This window comes from Salvelinus sp. IW2-2015, unplaced genomic scaffold, assembly GCF_002910315.2.
Source record: "Salvelinus sp. IW2-2015 unplaced genomic scaffold, ASM291031v2 Un_scaffold2843, whole genome shotgun sequence".
NCBI classification, from domain to species: Eukaryota; Metazoa; Chordata; class Actinopteri; order Salmoniformes; family Salmonidae; genus Salvelinus; species Salvelinus sp. IW2-2015.
The window spans coordinates 12,695-38,170 of record NW_019944143.1 but is presented as its reverse complement, the minus strand read 5'-3'; the positions used below and the strand labels follow the sequence as shown (position 1 = coordinate 38,170).

At 40.5% G+C, this 25,476-nt stretch overlaps 1 protein-coding gene across 1 annotated transcript in view; it reads left to right on the top strand.

Moving 5' to 3' along the window:
- The window catches only part of LOC112074836 (uncharacterized), a 49,228-nt gene that overhangs the window by 20,292 nt on the left and 3,460 nt on the right, over positions 1-25,476 (top strand). Inside the window, 2 exon segments of the mRNA XM_070440694.1 lie at positions 11,458-12,233; positions 17,720-17,873. Coding sequence (XP_070296795.1) covers positions 11,458-12,233; positions 17,720-17,873 — 930 coding nt within the window.

The following is a 25,476-nucleotide window of genomic DNA, read 5'->3' as shown; positions in this document are numbered from 1 at the left end:
TATATATGCACATGCAATATATATGTGTGTGTGTGTGTGTGTGGTGTGTGTGTGTGTGTGTGTGTGTGTGTGTGTGTGTGTGTGTGTGTGTGTGTGTGTGTGTGTGTGTGTGTGTGTGTGTGTGTGTGTGTGTGTGTGTGTGTGTGTGTGTGTGTGTGTGTCGTTCCTGGTTGAGGGTTGACGAGACATTAACATCTTATGGCTGCAGGGGCAGTATTGAGTAGCTTGGATGAAAGGTGCCCGTAGTGCCCAGAGTAAATGGCCTGCTCCTCAGTCATAGTTGGTAATATATGCATATTATTATTAGTATTGGATATAAAACACTCTGAAGTTTCTAAAACTGTTTGAATTATGTCTGTGAGTATAACAGAACTCATATGGCAGGCAAAAACCTGAGAAAAAATCCAAACAGGAAGTGGAAACTCTGAGGCTGGTAGATTTTCAACCAAGCTCCCATTGAAATTACAGCGAGATATGGATGAGTTTTCACGTCCTAGGCTTCCACTAGATGTCAACAGTCTGTAAACTTTTCTGATGACTCTACTGTGAGGGGGCCAAGGAGACAGGAATGAGTACCACTGCCATGAGGTGCCAATTCTTTGACCATGCGCGTTCACATAAGAGTGAGCTCCGTTCCATCGCTCAGCTGAAGTCAATGTAATTCTCCGGTTGGAACGTTATTCAAGATTTATGTTAACAAAATTTTAAAGATTGATTCAATAATCGTTTGACATGTTTCTACGGACTGTTACGGAACTTTTGGACATTTCGTCAGGTTTTAATGAACGCGCTTCCCTGACGTTGGATTTGTATACCAAACACGCGAAAAAATAGCTATTTGGACATAAATGATGGACATTACCGAAAAAAAGAAAATTTCTTGTGGAAGTGGGAGTCCTGGGAGTATTGAATGCAGGACATTCACACAAATAATATATATGTATATATTTATTTATTTGTGACTGTCAGGTTTTGTTACTTGTCATGTTTTGTGTTTTTTTGTGACCCCAGGAAGAATATGTGCTGCTTGAAAAGACAATGGGATCCAAATAAAACAAAAAAAAAGTGTGTATGTGTTGTATTTGTAACTGGTGTCGTCGTTTGATGAGGAAGAATCGGACCACAGCGCAGCGTGGTGTAGTGTTTCTGACTTTTATTGAACTGACACTGAACAAAATAACAAAGTGCAAAAAACAAAACCCGAAAACAGTCCGTCAGGTGCAGAAAACACTAAACAAAAAACAACTACCCACAAAACATAGGTGGGAAAAAGCTACCTAAGTGTGGTTCCCAATCAGCTGTCCCTATTGAGAACCATACCCGGCCAAAACCAAAGAAATACAAAACAAAAAAAAAGAAACATAGAATACCAAAATCACATACCAAACCAAAATAGAGAAATAAAAAGCTCTCTACGGTCAGGGCGTGAGGGTATGACGTGTGTGTGTGTGGGTGTGTGTGTGTGTGTGTGTTGTGTGTGTGTGGTGTGTGTGTGTGTTGTGTGTGTGTGTGTGTGTGTGTGTGTGTGGTGTGTGTGTGTGTGTGTGTGTGTGTGTGTGTGTGTGTGTGTGTTACCTTGGCATTGACCAGTGAAGTCTTGCAGATAGAGTGTCAACAGGACATAATCTCAGAGTCCTTCCTCTCCTCGTGCATTACTACAATGCAGCAATCAAAAACATGGAAACAGACGATGACCTCATTACAAAATATAAAGTCCACATTTCTTTGGTGACTCATGCATGTTCTGCAAAGTTCCTACTTTTACAGAATATATTTTTCTCAGCTATATTGACTTTCAAACAATAAAAACGATTTAAACTATAAACTAAAAAAGAGTAATGATATGTGGTATAACTGTGGATAAACACAAGTACATTCCCAACAACGTAGCCTACATCAGATCAACATAACTTCTCATACGGGGCGTATCAAATGACATTCTAAACATGGCTATCTATTCTACCTTGCCTGCTGCTGCTGTCAAGACCAGATAGACCAGTTTAGAGGTTGTGTTCCCATTACCATCAAAACATCACATCTTACTGTGTAGACAGACAGAAGAGTTAACATAATTAAGTGGAATCAGAATTAATGAACCAGTGCTTAATGTGTAAAATCAGGAGGTATCTGAAACAAAGATGTGTTTTCTCTGTTCTCTGCTCAGGACGTTGCTGACACCATGATCTTACACACCTGGTAGGTATTTTACATATCAGCTAACCACATCATGTGTTGTCAGCAATCTGTCAATCAACCAATGGTTGATGCATGCAAGTCTAAGCAGTGGAACCGTGACCTTAGTCAGTACTGATAAAAACCTGCAGGTGTGTCCCTCAACAGCAACAACCTGCTATAAGAGTGTGTTGACCCAAGATACAGTATACTGCACTATCTCTGCACAAACCAAGATACAGTATACTGCACTATCTCTGTACTAAACAAGATACAAGTGTAACTGGCACTATCTCTAGCACTAAACAAGTCCAGTATATCTGCACTATCTCTGCACTAACAAGGTACATATACTGCACTATCTCTGCACTAACAAGGTACAGTATACGTGCACTATCTCTACACTAAACAAGGTACAGTATACTGCACTATCTCTGCATTACAAAGATACAGATACTGCACTATCTCCTGCACTAACACAAGGTACAGTATACTGCAGCTATCTCTGCACTAACCAAGTACAGTATACGCACTATCTCTACACTAAACAAGGTACAGTATACTGCACTATCTCTGCACTAAACAAGGTACAGTATACTGCACTATTCTCTCACTAAACAAGGTACAGTATACTGCACTATCTCTGCACTAAACAAGGTACAGTATACTGCACTATCTCTGTACTAAACAAGGTACCAGTATACTGCACTATCTCTGCACTAAACAGGTACAGTATACTGCACTATCTCTGCACTAAACAAGGTTACAGTATTACTGCACTATCTCTGCACTAAACAAGGTAATGTTACTGCACTATCTCTGCACTAAAACAAGGTAAGATGTTCAGGAAAAAGTCTAACCATGTTTCTCCTTTCACTGTTCTACAATATTAAAATGTTATAAATACAAACATACTGCAATCACATGATTATTAGCATAAATATTAACAGAACCTGGTATCAATAAAATGTCTACCTAATATTGTGCAACAGTTATTCAAATACTTAAAGTAGATTGTTGTTACAACATTTTAATTAGTAAGATAGTTAAGTTGAATACTCACTTTTAGTGTGTTGCACAGATCTGTATATTGTTGTCTGCTGTTGTCACAGAGAGCTGAAGCAGTGGTCCTGCTGGTTTGCATAGCCGGTGCCCCAGGTGGGTGGAGATTTACCTTAAGGAGCAATGGAATGGTCTAAACTCATGCAAAACTCTGAAAATAGGCTCTCAAGTCACACAGGAGACAAAGTGAGAATTCTACTTAACTACTCACTAATTAAATGTCAACAATTACAGTTTTTTTTAATGGGAATATACAAAACTAAAGCGCCCAATATGCTGCACCTTACATTCTGTTTAAGTTTTCATGTTCCCATAAAACTAGTCATTTCTAGCCAATGAGAGAGTGTTGCTAAGAAAAACATGATTCTACTCAGGATATGCAGAGTGTGAATTCTGATTTGGATGTAGCTTTTTAACCTTGGCTGCTTGCCAGAATCAGAAGATAGCCACATCTTTGGTTAACTAAATGTGTTGGACACATTGGACACAAAAAAAGGTAAAAAATGTAATATCAAATAAAACTGATTTTTTAAATGTAACTTTATAGTTGCCTAGTCTGGTCCCAGATCTGTTTGTTCCCTTTCTTTCTTTTTCTTTTTTTATTATATTTTTAAATTTTTTATATAACAAATATCAACAAACAAAAGAGGAATAGTCACATGCAAACAAGCATACATACAAACTATTTACATAGCCAGGAATCCTAAACAAACAAATCACATCATTAATAATACAACAAGTTTTAATTGCCTTTTAATTTCTTTTTAGTTAAAGTAGTGCCATATTGTTTAAAATTAATTATAAAGTGAAAAAAGTTAGGTTTTGAATTAGAGCCATTTGCATTTGTGAATATTAAATTGACCTAGTATTATTAGCCAGTTTAATTAAATATACTACACTTTACTACATCAGAATTTCTGAAATAAATCATTATATTCAAAACCATTAAATGTCAATCCCAAAAATGAATTCTATGCAAAAAACAAACCAAAAAGGTCTCCTTCTCCATTCCACAGAAATCACAGTATAGTCAATATTCGCAACAGCTTTTTCTTAAATTTTGAAGGATGGAAGATTCGATATAGGCGATAGTTTTTTATTTTCGGTCAGGTTTGGCTTTGTCAATCAACATTAAATAGTACTACTCAATTTTTATAACTGTATGTTCAATCCAAAAAAGTCATAATCAAAAAAGAATGTTCCTCTTTCACAAAAAATTAACATTCATGTCTCCACTGTTTCACAGGATAAATTCTATGTAACATTTTAAATGAAACTTCCTTTAACTCGTTACTGATAAATATTTGTTAGCAATTTCAATGCTTTCCCCCATTGTATATTCACCATAGATATTGCAACCAAAAGCAGTCTTGATGAGGGAATTGTAGTATCTACACAACAATATTCCTAATGTTGTACTACATTTATCTTTGATGATGCCTAATATTGGCAATAAAATATAATTATCGTAATCTAATGTTAACTTACATCAACCACAGAGAAATGTTAAAAAAAGATACAACTCTCCCTTGAATCTGCGATCAAAAACATTTGACATAATTCTTTAGGGTTATGTGGAATTTTAAACTAATCAAGAAATTCCTCATACGAGAGTAGATATCCATCCTCATTCAGTAACTTGACCAAACCAGAAATGTAGTTTATATCTCAACCAGTACGACACAAAGAGAACTATTTTTAAATCGTATATCTTTGTTGTTCCATATAACGTATCTGTTGAGCGCGGAAAATTGTGTTTATACTCTAACATCCACCTATAAAAGTTGCCTGCTACGAATTAGGAAGACTTTACTGGAATTTCTATCAACATATTAATATTACTTTGAGCAACAGAATTCTAAACCACCAACAAGAGTCAAATAAATATATCTTAGGGAACATGGACTTACACAGGGTTTTCAGTAGCCTTTTATCAAGACACCCACTATCAGTGTTAGCAGTTGATGTTACTCTTCAATAACACAGACCCCAAAGCAAATCAGGGGGAGAAAAATAGGTTTATTCAAAGAGGACAAATCATAGATGTTATGCTGAGAGGTAGATGTTCATTCTCCCCTGTCCTYAGTGATTCTTTCCACAGAACAAAGGAACAGGATGTAGTTTTATAACCCAACCCTAGCCTGTGGTTGACCAATTATAATTCCTTGCAATAAAACTGGGCCAATGGCAAAATAACAAGTATCCTATTTCAGTCTCAATGTCAAGACAAATTCCTCACAGTAATTCCCAATTACAGAAAAAACACTATTTTTATTGATCGTTCATACTCTATTGACGTTTAGTCCTCTTGACCTTTAGTAATCTATTGACCTCTCGTGCTCTGCGTTGTGTATTTATCATAAAATATTCTTACACTCCCCCTAGACCATTTTAAAAAGAAATATACTTCAAATGTATTTTTGGAAAATAATACAAAACATTAGCGGTAAGCATAAAATCATTCACATTAAACACRTTACATTTCTATAAAACACAAAGGACATATTTTACTCGCTGTTACAATAAAAAATAGATTTCAAACAAAGTTATAGAAAATAAGTATTAACAGGTGTCATGATGRTGTCCCTTACAATTCCTACCACATCCTGAATTTGAGGAAACTCACACAAAAAAATAATTGTCTACAAGACAACAATAGTCAATTGTCCTCTTGGCAAGGTAATCATTCACCAARTCCTTTAAAAGTGACCAGCTCTTCCACACTGGTATCAGTCCAACATAGATAACTATTAGACATGATGTTCTGACARTCTGCCGGTAGTGAGGAAYTCTTCTTCCGTCCCACWGGTTGATAAGGACGTCTCTAAKGAACACTTCACCGGTGATCTTGTATCATTTCAGGTACAGKCCTTGGGTCAAGGGATATTGCTRCATCTTCCGATGTTAGATTCTCATAACCTGTAACGAAGGAAACAATGATGWAAGTAACGTCCTGGTTTCAAGAGAAATGTATATTTCACRTAKATTTCCCRAAGTAAGCATGTCCCGATTTTCATGAAAAAGTTGGACATTTCACCTAGATATCCCTAATATGATGACTGCAGTGTACAACATAGAAGCTTATCAGGTTCTGATCATCTTACTATGCTTCTTCACCCGAGATTGTCCCCCGATTGCTAATCAATAAGTTGTTTATTCTCCAGGCTCCGCTTTGTCATCACAATGTAAAAAAATGCAATGAGTGACATGTATCCATCGGGATGTTTCCTGGACTTTCACTGCTGACCTCATTATGAGCAACACTTGATAATGACCTTCCCGTTTTGGCCCTATTGTGTCTGTTACATTTTTTTTTACCATCACCCTCTGTCCTGGTACTACGTCATGTCCCCCCTCAGGACTTATTCCCCACGTCTCTTTTACTTGTCTGTCTATGATTTCTCTAATCAGAATTTTAGCTGTGTTTTGTGCGTTTCCGTTCTCAGTAGGTTAGGCTTCAACTCATCGTGAGAAACGATCAACAACGACCAGCACATCTTCCTGTCCTTTACATTTGGGCAGCGTGATGTAGTCAAGCTGTAGATGTCTGAAGGGTCCTGGTGGGGCAGGCGCTCGTCGTATCTGTACTTTCACTCGTCTCTTGGTGTTGTTTTCCATACAAATGTTGCAATTTGCCACAACAGCCTCAGACTCTTTCCGCACACCAGGATTTCACCATTTGCCCACAAAACGATAAACTRTCTTGTCTAACACCAATGTGTCCCAAATAGAGGTCGATGGCCTATTAATTAGGGCCGATTTCAAGTATTCATAACAATCGGTAATCTGCATTTTTGGACGCGGATTATGGACGATTATATTGCACTCCAACAGGAGACTGCGTGGCAGGCTGACCACCTGTTACACGAGTGCAGCAAGGAGCCAAGGTAAGATGCTAGCTAGCATTAAACTATCTTAGAAAAAACAATCAATCTCAACATAATCACTAGTTAACAGCCGGTTTATTATGTTGATTGATGTCTCTGTCCAGTTGTGACAGCCTGTCGATGATGTCGTCGWAGTTTTGTCTCTCCCAGTCCTTAGTTGTGGAAACCAAAGTGTTTCACTGATGGGTGATTACATTCAATTCCTCCAAACATGGAGCACCTTCATCTTCCATGTTGTGTAACCTGCTGTGTCTAACCACCTCGGCTCTAAACCTTTCTTCAAAATCAACAAACGATTCTTTCAGTGTTTGAACACAGTTGGTGGTTGCATTGGTCAGAGCCTTAAGGAAAACATGTCTGGCTCTCCATCCATCAGCCACATCTTGCTCTTCACCACCCATTGGTCAGACCCTTAAGGAAAACATGTCTGGCTCTCCATCCATCAGCCACATCTTGCTCTTCACCACCCATTGGTCAGACCTTAAAGGAAAACATGTCTGGCTCTCCATCCATCAGCCACATCTTGCTCTTCACCACCCATTGGTCAGACCTCTTAAGGAAAACATGTCTGGCTTCCATCCATCAGCCACATCTTGCTCTTCACCACCCATTGGTCAGACCCTTAAGGAAAACATGTCTGGCTCTCCATCCATCAGCCACATCTTGCTCTTCACCACCCACAGCTCTATAAGCCTTTTCTTCAAGTATGCCATGTCCCCACCTGTTCAAAACAAAGGCTAATAACTGTAACCCATCATATGGATGTAGATTGTAGAGTTTCTTAATGCTTCAAATGGTCCCATGTCTTCATAACCACGTCTCGTGGAAGTTTTGACCATTCATCCAACTGTTTTGGAGATTTATGTGTGATTACTGTCACTGGAGGTTTGTCTTCACTACCTTTTACAGCCTGTGTTCTGGTTGGCGTAAGAGATTGTTCGTCACCGCTGTCAATATCTGTTGACTCAAAGCCAAGCAGTGCTGACCAGATGCTTACAACCTGATCTGCCTTGCGCAACTCAGTGTGAGGGTAGATGGAGTGAACAAAGGGTCCACATGTTGGGGCCAAGTCTGTTTTTACGACCCTTGTCTGTAATTGTTGAATTTCTCCTTTCAAGGTTTTTATCTGTTCACCAAGAGCTCTCAAACTATCTTTATCTCTCTGCAATGTCCTCTCACACTCAGACATTCTCTGTATTTTTCCCCAAGCTTTTTGTATGTCAGACAGATTCCATATTCCATCTTTGTCAACAATGTCAGAATATGTCTTGATTAGGGCGGCAGGTTGCCTAGTGGTTAGAGTGTTGGACTAATAACCGAAAGGTTGCAAGATCGAATCCCCGAGCTGACAAGGTAAAAACATGTAGTTCTGCCCCTGAACAAGGCAGTTAACCCACTGTTCCTAGGCCATCATTGAAAAAAATTGTTCTTAACTGACTTGTTAAATAAAGGTTAAAACAAATGATCTGCCTACACTTCTCTACTTTGAAATGGTTCTTCATATCACTAGACAGTGAATTTAAAATATGTTTCATGCTCACGTCCGGAGGAGCTGTTCCGCCCTTTTCCAGAGTGGTTTTAATTACTTAACAATGGCATTACATTAACTTCAAAGGTTGTATAATATACACTGCTCAAAAAAATAAAGGGAACACTAAAATAACACATCCTAGATCTGAATGAATGAAATATTCTTATTAAATACTTTTTTCTTTACATAGTTGAATGTGCTGACAACAAAATCACACAAAAATTATCAATGGAAATCAAATTTATCAACCCATGGGGGTCTGGATTTGGAGTCACACTCAAAATTAAAGTGGAAAACCACACTACAGGCTGATCCATTTGATGTAATGTCCTTCATTTAAACAGTCAACATGAGGCTTCAGTAGTGTGTGTCGGCCTCTCAACGTGCCCTGTTGTGACATCCTGACAAGAAGCTTTGGCATGCTCTGATGAGTTGGCGATGGTCTCACTGAGGATCTCCTCCAGACCTGGAGTAAGCTATCCGCCACCGTCCTGGGACAGTTTGTGGTGCAACCGTGGCGTTGGTGGATGGAGCCGAGATCATGATGTCCCAGAGTGCTTCAATTGGATTCGGTTGGGGAAACGGGCGGCCAGTTCATAGCAATCAATGCCTCCTCTTGCAGGAACTGCTGACACACTCCAGCCACATGATGTCTAGCATTGTTCTTGCATTAGGAGGAAACCCAGGGCCAACCGGCACTCCATCAGCAATATGGTCTCACAAGGGGTCCTGAGGATCTCAGCAAATCTCGATTACCTAATGGCAGTCAGTGCTACCTCTTGGCGAGCACGATGGAGAGGGCTGTTGCGGGCCTCCCCCAAAGAAATGCACCACCTCCACCCCCGATGACTTGACCCACCGCCAAACAACCGGTCACCAGTGGAGGTTATTTGCAGGCAGCCGAAACGTTTCTCATCGACATGTGTCTCCAAGAACTCTTACCGTTTCTTGGTCACATGTGCTCAGTGTGAACCTGCTTTCAACCTGGTGAAGAGTCACAGGGCGCCAGTGGCGAATTTGCCAATCTTGGTGGTTCTCTGGCAAATGCCTAACGTCCTGCACAGTGTTGGGCTGTAAGCACAACCCACCACCTGTGGACATCATACCGCACCCTCATGGAGTCTGTTTCTGACCGTTTGAGCAGACACATGCACATTTGTGGCCTGCTGGAGGTCATTTTTGCAGGGCTCTGGCAGTGCTCCTCCTCTGCTCCTCCTTGCACAAAGGCGGAGGTAAGCGGTTCCTGCTGCTGGATTGTTGCCCTCTACGGCCTCCTCCACGTCTCCTGATGTGACTGGCCCTTTTGTCTCCTGGTAGCGCCTCCATGCTCTGGACACTACCTGACAGACACAGCAAAGCCTTCTTGCCACAGCTCGCATTTGAATGTGCCATCCTGGAATGAGCTGCACTACCTGAGCCCATTACTTGTGTGGGTTGTGGGACTCCGGTCTCATGCTACACGTAAGAGTGAAAAGCACCGCAGCATTCAAAGTGACCAAAACATCAAGCGCCTAGGAAGGCAATAGGATACTCTTGAGAAGTGGTCTGTGGTCACCACCTGCAGAACCACTCCTTTATTGGGGGTGTCTTGCTAATTGCCTATAATTTCCACCTGTTGTCTATTCCATTTACACAACAGCATGTGAAATTTATTGTCAATCAGTGTTGCTTCCTAAGTGGACAGTTTGATTTCACAGAAGTGTGATTGACTTGGAGTTACATTGTGTTGTTTAAGTGTTCCCTTTATTTTTTTGAGCAGTGTATATCTCTATGTTTCTATATTTATTTATTTATTTAATCCCCCACAATTTTTTTAAATAATAATATATATATATATTTATAACCTCCGTTGAGGACTATAACCTCTTATTTTTCAAATTGTCTCTGTAAGGCCTGGTTACCCATAAAACTTCAAAAGCTTGTTGAAGGCTTACATTACCCACATGTGTAAAAATTGCTACTCAACTAGCAACTCACTTCTATGCAACAAGAAGGACTCCAACCTTTTAATTGAGGACTTGAACCCCTATAATAGAGATTTAACAAACCTGTAACAGAGCAAACAAAGGACTAAACCTTATATATCACAGATACGTACCACTCATTGCATGCACTAATTTTAACCTGATTTGGTTCTTTGAAATGCTATCGGTCTAGACTCACCCAGCAATATGTTAGCAGTCAATCAGGAGATTAAGAGTTGAATCTCATGGGTTGCGCTCAGCACTCTCTCTCTCTCTTTTCCCTGGATCAACACACAGTTTAGTTGTTCCTTGTTGTTGGTTACGACCAATTCATCCGGGTCACGGCACCAAGTGTTAGCAGTTGATGTTACTCTTCAATAACACAGACCCCAATGCAAATCAGGGGGAGACAAATAGGTTTATTCAAAGAGGACAAATCATAGATGTTATGCTGAGAGGTAGATGTTCATTCTCCCCTGTCCTCAGATATTCTCTCCTTTCAGTGATTCTTTCCACAGAACAAAGGAACGGGATGTAGTTTTATAACGAAAGCCTAGTGTGTGGTTGACCAATCATAATTCCTTGCAATGAAACTGGGCCAATGGCCTATTTCAGGCTCAATGTCAAGACAAATTCCTCCCATGTCTCTGACCCATTGATCAATAATTCGCTATTACAGAAAAACCACTATTTCCATTGATCGTTAGTTCTCTTTCGACTTTTAGTCCTCTTGACTTTTAGTCCTCTTGACCTTTAGTCCTCTTGACCTTTAGTCCTCTGCCTTGTGCATTTATCTTAAAATATTATTGCAAAATCAATAATTTCTTGTCTGTTTCCACAGTTTCAGGGCAGGCCTCTAACCTGAGGATAGTTCTGCTGGGGAAGACTGGAGCAGGGAAGAGTGCAACAGGAAATACCATACTGGGGACAGAGGTGTTTAAAGCGGAGGATACTCCAGTGTCTGTGACTGCACAGAGTGAGAAACAGAGTGGGGAGGTGGATGGGAGGAAGATTGATATCATCGACACCCCGGGGCTCTATGACACAACAATGTCTGAAGAAGAGATGAAAAGTGAAATAGTCAGGTGTATAGAACTGTCAGTCCCAGGACCCCACGCCTTCCTGCTGGTGATCAGACTGGGGAGGTTCACAGAGGAGGAGAGGAACACTGTGAAGTGGATCCAGGAGAACTTTGGAGAAGAAGCCTCAATGTACACCATCTTGCTGTTCACACATGGAGATCAACTGAAGGGAAAATCAGTACAGGAGTTTCTGGCTGAGAGCAAAGAGCTACGGAAACTCATCAATATCTGTGGGGGCAGATATCACTCCCTAAATAATGACAAGAGAAAACACAACACTCAGGTCCCAGAGCTGCTGAAGAAAATAGAGGAGATGGTGGAGAAGAATGGAGGAAAACACTACACCAATGAGATGTACCAGGAGGCCCAGAGGAAGATCGAAGAGGAGGAGGAGAGGAAGAGACAGGAAGAGGAGAAGAGAGAGAGAGAGAGGAGACAGGAAGAGGAAAAAAGAAGAAGAAGAGAAGAGAAATTGAATGACTGCAAGTGGTCAGCACTTGCCCAGTACGGCTGCATACTGTTGGGTGGAACGCATGTACAGCCATCTCCATTGTCTTTAGCAGCAGGGCTGCATTAGCCGCTGTTAAGGTTATCAGTGCATGGCACCTATTTCACCTCAGGTAGTTCCAACTCAGAAGACCAGAAGGAATAAGATTTCACATACCATCTCAGATTAAGATGAATTATTGTGTTATATAATATAAATAAGATGATTATTGTGTTACAAAATATAAAGTAATTTGATCTCTGAGAAATAATAAGTGAAATTAAGTATTGTGGCAAATTTGACATTTTAATTAACAGGATTCATATACTATTCATAAATATAGTACCACAACATTCTGATCTGGTATCCAATTGTTCCCAACAATGATTAAGAACAAAGAATGGTCAAAAAGCCTCAGATCAGATGTTGGGTATTAATTTCACCACATGCATGCTTAAGAAATTTTAATCTGAAAGAGACGAGCTGAGGTACCATTTAATTGGCATCTTTCACTCTCAAATAGGAGTTACATTTACAAGATTGATAATCCGTAAACCATGATCCGATATTCAGTGAGGAAGCAACCGTAAATGGAATTGAGAACATTTCCTAGCAATTTGGAAGATAATCAACACATTACCAGATACATAACAATTACCAGATAACATACACTGATCTCAAGATACATACCACATGACAGATACATACACATTACAACCAGATACATACACATACCAGATACATATACATACCAGATAATACAACATACCAGATACATACACATTACCAGATACAATTTATAACTATATACCAGATTACATAACAATTACCAGATACATACACATTACCAGATACATACACAATTACCAGATACTATACACATACCAGATACATACCACATACCACGATACATACACATTACCAGATACATACACATACCGATACATACACATTACCAGATCACTACATCATTTACCAAGATACATACACAAGTAACCAGATACATACACAGTACCAGATACTCACATACCAGTACATAACACAATACCAGTACTACACTACCAGATACATACACATACCAGATACATACATACATTACCAGATACATACACATACCAGATACATACAAACATTACCAATACATACACTACAGCATACACACCAGATACATACACATTACCAGATACATACACATATACCAGGCAACACTTTTTGTTTATATTTAACAATTAGGTCAGTATGTTAGCCTATGAGTCCCTTGGGAAACCCAACTACCAAACCATTCAATGATGGGATTTATAAATAAATATCTGGGCTCCTGAAAGGACTGATCTCTATATATACTGCTATATATGCTAACTTCTGTAAAGTGGTAAAACATTTTAACAACTCCTCCCCCTTGGGGTTGCAGAACCAAGAATTAGAGCATTGGGCCAGTAACTGGAAGGTTACTGTGGATCAAAATCCCTGAGCTGACAAGGTATAAATGTTGTGTTTCTGCTCGTGAACAAGGCAGTAACCACTGTTCCCCAGGTGCTGAAGATGTGGCTGTTGATTAAGGCAGCCGTCTGCACTGTCTCTGATTCTGAAGGGTTAAATGTGGAAGACACATTTCATTTGTACAAATGACTAGTATCCCCCTTTCCCTTGTTGTCCAGCAGGGTTTCACAGCCTTTGGTCCCATACTAGAATACATTTACATGTGTGTATCTGTAACGCAGGACATGTCTGATATCCCACTACATAAAGGAGGAGATCCTTTCTGACTAGATAAATACCGTACAATTGCTAATTATCTTACCTTTCCCAAAGTTCTAAGAATCCCTGGCCAACTGCCAACTAAGAACCTTTTATAACTATCTCACTCTATTCTTAATGTGAACCAATTAGGTGTTGAATCCATCTAATCTTAATGTGACCAATCAGGGTTAGAATCATACTTTCTTATTGAACATCAGGTGTAGAATCCATCTATCTATGTGAACCAATCAGGTGTAGACCTGGACAGAGCAGGTTCAGCTGCTACACTTGTTTAGATGGTTCAATTACTTTGATCAAGAAACACGATAAAGACTTGGACACTGTTGACCATCACACTCATTTATAAGGTTGACTGGCATAGGCCTGGATCAGGCTTGTTGAAAGTGGGTTGAGAGATCTGTCCAGACAGGACTCAATGTGTGTATTTCTGATGGTATCAAGTCAGCTTTCCTTGCTACTGAGAACCTGTTCTCTTTACTACTAATATAAATAATATTGGTTTATCTTGTTTAACTTGTAATATTCATCTGTGCAAAGTGGGGCTTCTGTTTTTAGGATAGATCTTTGCCTCTCCCTAAAGAGCAGGAAGCAGATTGACACAACTTTCCTGACAGTTCTTGACTATTGTGACACCATTTACCAGATTGCAGAGCCACTACTCTCCACCTTTGGCTGCAGTCTACCATAGTGCTCTTTGTCTAAAGGTGACAGTTTTAATACTCACCACTGCATCCTGTATTAAAAGGTTGGCTGGCCCACATTAAAGTCCCGTAGATCACTTCATCCTCCCTTTTTGTTTACAAAGCTCTACTACAGCAGCTTCCAACGTACCATAACTTTGTTACTAATGTATGAAAGAATGAGCTACCAAAGCCGCTCGTCAGATTAATTAACTCTCTTGAGTTCCTCTTGGTCTCTACTAGAGGTCGGAACCGATTATGATTTTTTAACCCGTTACCGATTATTGGAGGACCAAAAAAAGCCAATACCGATCAATCGGCCAATTTTTTAATTTTTTTATTTGTAATAATGACAATTACAACAATACTGAATGAACACTTATTTTAACTTAATATAATACATCAATAAAAAATAAATTTAGCCTCAAATAAATAATGAAACATGTTCAATTTGGTTTAAATAATGCAAAAACAAAGTGTTGTAGAAGTAAAAGTGCAATATGTGCTATGTAAAAAAGCTAACGTTTAAGTTGAGAACATATGAAAACATATGAAAGTTGGTGGTTCCTTTTAACATGAGACTTCAATATTCCAAGGTAAGAGGTTTTAGGTTGTAGTTAATATAGTATTTCATGTACCTTTGACTATTGAATGTTCTTATGGGCACTATAGTATTGCCAGTGTAGCAGTCTAACTTCCGTCCCTCTCCTCGCCCCTACCTGGGCTTGAACCAGGAACACATCGAAAACAGCCACACTCGAAGCAGCGTTACCCATCGCTCCACAAAAGCGCGGCCCTTGCAGAGCAAGGGGAATAAGTACTCCAAGTCTCAGAGCGAGTGACGTTTGAAAAGCTATTAGCGCACACCCAGCTAACTAGCTAGCCATTTAACATTGGTTACACCAGCCATTAGGCTGTAAACAGTGCTGTGCTTGCGAAGAGCTGCTGGCAAAACGCATGAAAGTGCTGTTTGAATAAGTGCTTACGAGCCTGCTGCTGCCTACCATCGCTCAGTCAGACTGCTCTATCAAATCATAGACTTAATTGTAACATAATAACACACAGAAATACGAGCCTTTGGTCATTAATATGGTCGAATCCGGAAACTATCATTTCGAAAACAGAACGTTTACTATTTCAAAGAAATACGGAACCGTTCGGTATTTTATCTAACGGGTGGCATCCCTAATTCTAAATATTCCTGTTACATTGCACAACCTTCAATGCTATGTCATAATTACGTAAAATTCTGGCAAATTAGTTCGCAACGAGCCAGGCTGCCCAAACTGTTGCAAATACCCTGACTCTGCGTGCAATGAACGCAAGATAAATGAGACAATTTCACCTGGTTAATATTGCCTGCTAACCTGGATTTCTTTTAGCTAAAGATGCAGGTTTAAAAATATATACTTCTGTGTATTTATTTTAAGAAAGGCATTGGTGTTTATGGTTAGGTACAGTCGTCCAACGATTGTGCTTTTTTCGCAAATGCTCTTTTGTTAAATCATCCCCCAGCGTTGCATCGATTATATGCAACGCAGGACATGCCAGAAAAACGAGTAATATCATCAACCATGTGTAGTTATAACTAGTGATTATGATTGATTGATTGATTGTTTTTTATAAGACAAGTTACAAGTTTAATGCTAGCTAGCAACTTACCTTGGCTTCTACTGCATTCGCGTAACAGGCAGACTCCTCATGGAGTGCAATGAGAGGCAGGTGGTTAGAGCGTTGGACTAGTTAACTGTAAGGTTGCAAGATTGGATCCCCCGAGCTGACAAGGTGAAAATCTGTCATTCTGCCCCTGAACAAGGCAGCTAACCCAGCGTTCCTAGGCCGTCATTGAAAATAAGAATGTGTTCTTAACTGACTTGCCTAGTTAAATAAAGGTATTACATTTTTTTTTTTTTATCGGCAAAATCGGCGCCCAAAAATACCGATTTMCGATTGTTATGAAAACTTGAAATCGGCCCTAATTAATCGGCCATTCCAATTAATTGGTCGACCTCTAGTCTCTACCAATTTAGGTAAATCCTCCTTTAGTTTTATTGCCCCATTGTTGGAATAACCTACAAAATTCCTTGCATCTTGTTTCCCTGGTGCCTCTAGTGTAGGTTAGGACCCTGGTGTTGAATTATTTCAATGAAGATTGTATTTTACCCCTTTTTTCTCCACAACTTTGATCTTGTCTCATCGCTGCACCTCCCCAATGGGCTCGGGAGGCGAAGGTCGAGTCATGCGTCCTCCGAAACATGACGCACCAAACAGTGCTTCTTAACACCTGCCCGCTTAACCAGGAAGCCAGCCGCACCAATATTTCAGAGGAAACACTGTTCAACTGACGACCATGGTCAACTTGTAGGCGCCCGACCCGCCACAAGGAGTCGCTAGAGCGCGATGAGCCAAGTAAAGCCCCCCGGCTAAACCCTCCCCTCACCCGGACGATGCCGGCCTATTGTGTGCACCGCCCTATGGGGACTCCCGATCACAGCCAGTTGTGATACAGCCTGGGATCAAACCCAGGTCTGTAGCGACACCCCTAGCACTGCAATAAGGGCTTTAGACCGATGTGCCACTCGGAAGGCGGATTGCAGTTCTTTCGATTGATTGTGGTGGTTTATATGTTGAAATTGTGGTGTTGAGTTGGTTATTTGTGCTTATTTTTATTCTCCTTGTTCTATTTGTCAAGTTAGTTTTCCTTCCTGTTTGGGAGAAAATGTTTGTATTCAGTGCACCATTGGGAATGAGACCCTGGTCTCAATTGGGCTACCCTCAATAAGTAAAAGTTAATAAATACAAAATGTATAAACAACTATTGGAAAGCTCATATTCTGAGCTAACCATTCAAAAAGTATGGTCCACAGATCTAATTGAATCTGAACAACCCTTTAACTGGAACAGAATATGGAAAAATATGGCATCCTGTAATCTGAACCATCAATTTATACATTGTGTGCAACCCAATCATCACCAAGTTGTACCAGGGTGCTGATGGTATGCCTGAAGGCATGACTGGTGGATTCCCCGGTGCTAGTGATATGCCTGAAGGCATGACTGGTGGATTCCCTAATGCTGGTGGTATGCCCGAAGGTATGGCTGGTGGATCCCCCTGTGCTGGTGGTATGCCCGAAGGCATGGCTGGTGGATTCCCTGGTGCTGGTGGTATGCCTGAAGGCATGGCTGGTGCTCCCCGGTGCTGGTGGTATGCCTGAAGGCATGACTGGTGGATTCCCCGGTGCTGATGGTATGCCTGAAGGCATGGACTGGTGGATTACCTGGTGCTGTTGGTAGCCTGAAGGCATGGCTGGTGGATCCCCGTGCTGGTGGTATGCCTGAAGGATGACTGGTGTTCCCCGGTGCTGGTGGTATGCCCGAAGCATGGACTGGTGGATTCCCCGGTGCTGGTGGTATGCCTGAAGGTATGACTGGTGGATTCCCCGGTGCTGGTGGTATGCCTGAAGGCATGACTGGTGGATTCCCTGGTGCTGGTGTTCGCCGCTCCTGCAAGCGGTGGATCATCTGGACCAACTATTGAGGAAGCTGACAAAAGCCATTCCAACGTTCCTGCAACTACCTCTCCTACCAAGCAACGTTTGGAATGCTGCTTTGAGTCAATGACTATTATCATTGTTGAGAGTCACAGGTTGTGACAGGTTGTGACTCTTATCACAACCTGTGTCAAGTCACTACAGTTCACACTGACCATAGTTCTAGTCCATCACAACTTTTACCCACTGATCTTTGTCTATAGCGCCTGCTAAATTTAAGGCAGCAATGTTGTTGAGATCAGTCCATTGCTAACATCATATCTTTTTTTAAAAAGCTGCTCAGTATCTTCACATACTGAGCAGCTCACGTTATAGACAGAAGCGTGCTACATGGCAGACCAATCCGAACTCATCGCTCGGCATATCCAGCACATCCATTATCTCAGCCAATCATGGCTAGTGGGAAGGTTCTTGTCTTTTTCCGTGGCTAAACCGACTGGGCTCGTATTTGCAGTCGGCATACAAGTTTGTTTTTTAAGGCATTTTTGACAAACAAGCGGTGAAGTAGTGCCTAGCTTCTTGAATCGGGTCACATATGAACATTCTATCATTAATGAGCTCGAAAAGATAAGAGGATTTTTCCTGATTCAAAAACCCTCACATATATACTTATCACAAGGGTTGCAAATATTGAAACTCTATCACAGATCACGTTTTGTCCAACAAATCACGTTGGTGTCCGATAACTAAGCAAATGTTTCGTAAGCTAAACTGACTGTTACACACAAAGAAATAGGATCCGGGTACACACGATACGTTGCCACACCTTTTACTGGAAATGACATTAGAAACACACCTCGTGATGACAAGGACGTCATTCCATCAAAACACACCTCGTGATGACAAGGACGTCATTCCATCAAAACACACCTCGGGATGAGAAGGACCGTGAGGGAAGTCAGTGCATCATGTTGATGACTGCAGAACAAAGCAGACATTTCATACACCTGTGGTAAGAGACAGGTATCTAAATAGGAAGGACAGTCTGAAACACATCAGCACATGTGGGATGTGTCTCCCAATGGCACCCTATTCCCTTTACATTACTTTTCACCAGGGCCCTAGTGCACTATAAAGTGTCCAGGTCAGAGTCTTGTTTTATGGTACCCATGCTAGTGAGCCTGACCTGAAATCTATCCTGAATAATCGGATACCATTTTTTAAAATCTATCATCATGTCTCATTACCTCATATTTATCTTCCTTGTTTAGAAACATGCTGCCTAGTTCCTGCTGATGTCTTCACCATGGTGGAAAAAGCTACCCATTTGTCATATCTCTGAGTAAAAAGTTCAAGGATCCTTAATCATAAATGACTCAAGTTAAAAGTGTGAAGTCACCCAGTTAAAATACTACTTGTAGTAAAAGTCTAAAGTATTTGGGTTTTGAATATACTAGAATCAAAATAAGTGTATTACAAATATACTGTAAGCTATTCTAAAGTCAAAGTATAAATAATATTAGCAAATTCCTTATATCGTAACGCTGTCTTCTTCCTCGAGAAGGAGTGAAGGGTCGGACCAAAACGCAGCGTTGAATGAAGACATAATGAATATTTATTAACAGAACGACGAAACACGAAAACTTTTAAACAAACTACAAAACAAATAAACGACGTAGACTGACCTAAAACATGAAAACTTACAAATACACGAAGAACGCACGAACAGGTACAGACTACAAACAAACGCTACAGTCCCGTGTGGTACGAACATACATACAGACACGGAAGACAATCACCCACAAACAAACAGTGAGAACAGCCTACCTTAATATGGTTCTCAATCAGAGGAAACGTCAAACACCTGCCTCTAATTGTAACCATATCAGGCAACACATTAAACCCAACATAGAAACACAAAACATAGAATGCCCACCCCAACTCACGCCCTGACCAACTAAACACATACAAAACCAAGGAAAACAGGTATCAAGCAAACCAGACAGTAATATTTTCTTGTTTTTTAAATTTACAGATAGCCACTTGGACATAATTTACAAACACAGTGTGTGTTGTTTAGGTAGTCCACCAGATCAGAGGCAGTAGGGATGACCAGGGATGTTCTCTTGATACGTGCATGAATTAAACCTTTTTCCTGTCCTTCTAAGCATTCAAAATGCCTCTTCGGCCCAGTCTGAGGTCCTGAGCKCTCTGGAGCAGGTTTCCATCAAGGAAGTCTCGATCCTGATTAGTCTCGCAGTCCTTCCCGCTGGAAAACATCCCCACAGCATGATGCTGCCACCACCTTGCTTAACCGTAGAGATGGTGCCAGGTTTCCACCAGACGTGACGTTTGGAATTCAGACCAAAGAGTTCAATCTTGATTTCATCAGAGCAGAGAATCTTGTTTCTCATGGTCTGAGTGTCCTTTAGGGGCTTTTTGGTCACTCTACCATAAAGGCCTGATTGGTGGAGTGCTGCAGAGACGGTTGTCAATCTGGAAAGTTCTCCCATCTACACAGAGTACTTCTGGAGCTCTGTCAGAGTGACCACCAGTCTCCCCTGATTGCTCGGTTTGGGCAGCCGCCCACCACTAGGAAAAGTGTTGGTGATTCCAAAATTCTTCCATTTAAGAATGATGGAGGTTACTGTGTTCTTGGGCACTTTCAATGCTGCAGAAATGTTTTGGCACCCTTCCCCAAATCTGTGCCTCGACACAATCCTATCTCGGAGCTCTACGGACATTTCCTTCAGCCTCATGTCTTGGTTTTTGCTCTGACATACACTGTCAACTGTAGGACCTTATATACAGTTGTGTGCCTTTCCAAATCATGAATTTACCACAGGTGGACTCCAATCAAGTTGTAGAAACATCTCAAGGGTGATCAATGGAAACAGGAAGCATCTGCGCTCAATTTTGAGTCTCATAGCAAATGGTCTCAATACTTATGTAAAGAAGGTTTTTCTGTTTTTGTTTTTATATAAATTTGCAAAAACTCTAACAACCTGTTTTCACTTCGTCATTATGGGATATTGTTTGTAGATTGCTGAGGAATTGTTTTATTTCATCAATTGTGACCGACCTGCTCAAATCAGTAGTATGAAGCAAAATTTGAAACTGTGTTTTTTCATTGGATAAAAGTAGAGACTCAGAGCTACAAAATGGTATATCATACACTGCATTTAAGGAACAATGTGTCAGTAATTCTGCTTTGAAAGTTGATAAACTTGTAAATTCACTTTTGTGAAAATGGCCTTTGAATGTTTTGGTACTTACTGGAGAGCTCTCCTTTGTCTTCACCCATTCAGTAATGTTCACACCCTCTTACGTCAGTCCCACCCATCTCTTTAAGGATTCACATGTGAGGTCGTGTAGTAAAGATTAAGACAACAAATGTTAAAAGGAACAATTCTAGGTAAACAGTGTCCAGATATAAATATTTTATAAATATTGGATGACACAAACCCAGACACACTTGTCTAAATTGATGGGTCATGTAAAAGAAATTGTGAAGCAGCAACCAAAGCAGCGGATCRGACAGTGAGGAGACAAACAGGATATTCTAGTGCTCACCTCTCTTAGAGGCTTTTATTTACAATACTAACCAGTGCAAAAAAAAACTTATGATATTAAAAAAAGTTACGCTCAAAACGGCCCTCTCCTAGTAAAGTGTGATCCTCCACATAACACCTAGTTTCCTGAAACGGGTCACTATTTTCGATTAAGTCTGTAACATAACAAAATGAGGAAAAAGTCAAGGGGTCTGATACTTTCCGAAGGCACTGTATATATGGAAGGAATGAAAGATTGTTATTTGTTTATAAAGATTCAGTCATTGTTATATTCTTTGAAGACAGTATAGAGAGAGACATGGATACAACACAGACAGACAGACAGACAGACAGACAGACAGACAGACAGACAGACAGACAGACAGACAGACAGACAGACAGACAGCAACAGACAGACAGACAGACAGACAGACAGACAGACAGACAGACCATGAAGGCAGCCAAGTAAATACATATTTCATTAATTAGAGTAAAGTACAAAATACAATAAATAAAATGTGTGTTTTTTATGACGAAAAAGCATTGTCAATAATGTATTACCAAAGCGTCCCCAGAGAAAAAGGCCATGCCTTGCTGGTTCCTGGCACAAACTGGTTTAAGAAAGCCTGTAGAGTGTGGAACCTTTAGTAGGACAATCATGGTGAATGAATGGAATCAACTGTTATTAGGAGCATCTGGCATGATTTCAATCCATGGCATGTTATAGATTGATTACAAAAACTATCTTGTATTGAACCTAGTGAGAATATCACAAATAATATCTATTAGCTTTTCACAAAGAWGTTTTTCAAAATATTTGTTTACATCCAAAATAATTTATCAAGAAAACACAAGCCATATGTATATATATATATATGTAGGTTAGTGGTTCTCAACCTTTTTACTGTCTTTTACTGTCACCAAGTACATTTTGATCTGCACGGAGTACCCCTGAAGTACCCCTCATGTACATTTGACCAGTAAGGCTGTTATCCCATAAGTCTTCTGAAGTACCCCCTGTGGATAGGCCCAGAAACCCTAGGGGTCCTATCATCCCTGGTTGAGAAGCACTGGTGAAGGTCTACTGCAGTGCAGGGCCAGGCTACTGCATTTGGGGCCCTGGGGCACATACTCCCAGGGGSCCCCCTGTGAGAGTGAAATTACAAGATTATGTTATAATACTGTTATTGCATGAAATGGTTGTTTTATGTAACAGAATAGGGGGTTCTTAGAACTCCTCTATTTTGTCTGTGTGAACTGAGAATGGGTCTCTGGGGCTTAATGCTGACAGTGGATTTACGATGCCTTTGGTGATAAAACGTAAAATACCGCATTCCATAGCATGAGTTGTTTGCTGGGAGGTACCAGGATGGAGATGGTTCCGGTATGGATAATGATGAGGAGAAGCTTGTTCTGAGTGCCAGACCCTGGTTTCTACACRATGAGAACAGTCTTTACTGCAGATACTGTCTATTAGTATGTTTCATACAAATCCTAAGCTTGTGACCCTTTCCATACATCTGTTGTTTGTCATGAACATTCAGGAGGATTTACTTTGATATAAAATCCTGTGGCTCAAATCTGCTCGTTGGGTTCTCAACGAATCATCTGAGGGTGGTTCGTCGACCAGTTTCATTTTTATAATAATTCATTGATGTTATTAATACGTTTTGAATTAATTAATATCCTGATTGGTGATTGATTAGTATTTCCAMGACACCCCCGACTCCGCTCAAAACCTAAAACAGCTTACATCCTGCATGTCAACACATTTTGGGTCAGAGAGAAACATTTGCAGCTATTGCAATGATATTCTAAACATTTTGTCATGATCCTGAGAAACATTTGTTGTGGTTTAAAGCTAATTTCTTGCAATTCTACAAATTGTCCCATTGCTTATGTTGTGTTCAAATACGAACCCCCCAAAAACATTGAGCCCTWCGTGCCTGTTCGGTAATCCGGTCCTACTGCAGGGACAAAGGTCGAGGCTCACCACTGAGCAGTATAATATGACTAAAACAATTAACCAGAGTGCCAGTCTGTTTGTTCTCTTTCTACCTCAATGGAGTGATCAATGGAGTTGGAAAGAGAACAAACTGAGCTGGGACCAGGCTAAACAACTACATAGTTAAATTTGAAAATACTGTTTTATTTGTTACTTCATTGTTAACCTTTTTTCCCCAGATGGAAACGTCTATGTGTCCGACAAGTTTCCTTTTTCCCAGAGATGTGGCTTATTCAAGGTTGAGTTGTCAGAGGAGGTTGATAATAGTGACACCCAATCAGAATTCAGCCTCTGCCTGTCCTGAGGTGAATTCTTTCTCTCATTGGGTAGAAATGACTAGTTACAGGTGAAACGAAACTTAACTCCGACTATAAGGTGCAGCACATAGCTTCAGCTCTCACAGTCACAGCAGGGGACAACAAATAACAGATACGTGCAACTACACTAAAAGTGAGTATTCAACTACCTTACTAATTAAATGTACAACAATGTATTGGAATAACTGTAGCACAATATTGAGTAAACATTTCATTTATACCAGGTTTGTTGACATTGATGCATACATAATCAAACGATGACATCACTAGACATGTCAAGACAATAATTAATTATATAAACATTTATCTTGTTTTATTGAATAGAAACCAGAGGGTCTTGGACAAGGTAGTGCAGCATAGGTCCAGGTCGTTGATATTTACCTGAGAGAGTTCAAGTGTTAAGTAGCCTGCAGGGATCATCAGCTAGATTCAGCCACGGTCCGATAGTTTTTCTGGAGGGGATGGTCGAGGGGCCGGAACATAATTACAAATCATTTGTAGACTGGAAATTGACAGCAAGAAGCCCAAACAGATATGTTGACTAAAACTTAATAATTTCATAACTTGCTTACATTTGTGTATGATCACGTCTCTCTATTATGCGTGGGAATATTTAGGAACAGATTTCTTTAAAAAAATGTATTGGAGCAGATTTCCTCGAGTTGTTGCAGTCTTAATGTTCTGCTCAGAAAAATTGGTGGGCCAAATTAAACCACCTGCGGGCCAAATTCAGCCTGTGGGCCGCGAGTTGGGTAACCCTGCTATATATCTTATTGAAGTGGGCAAACCTTGAGTCAACACAACTTATAGCAGGTTGTTGTTGTGAGGGACTGACCTGCAGGTTTCTTGATATTGAGTGACAGGTCATTATGCCACAGTGTACAGCAGGGATGGGCATCTCCATTCATCTGGGGCCTGTTTGGTGACTTTGAGTGCATTCCTGCCTGACTACATTGATGATGCATGACAGATATTACAACACCTGGATAGGTATTTTACATACCAGCCAGAGGAGGCTGGTGGGAGGAGCCATAGGAGGGATGGCTTATTGTAATGGCTTTAATGGAATACATTTAATGGTACCTACACATCAAACACATGGAAACAATGTGTTTGACACCGTTCCAATGATTCCATTCCAGCCGTTACAATGAGCCCCTCCTCCTATATTTTCTCCCACCAGCCTCCACTGATATCAGATATCCACATCATATGCTATAGCAATCTGGTGCCCGACAGCACAGTTGATGATGTGGCATGCAACCATTGGTTGATGCAATGACACTCCTGTGCAGGGAACCACGATCATACTTTAGCCCCAGCTAACACACCTGGCTCCAGTAATCAACTAATGATGGTCTTCAGGTTAGAATGTAATTAGTTGAATCAGGTGTTTTAGCTGTAGGGCTGGGGGAAAAGTGTGACACCAATCAGGCCCCAGAGATGATGGACAGTTTCCTGTACACCAGGGATGGGCAAACTCAAT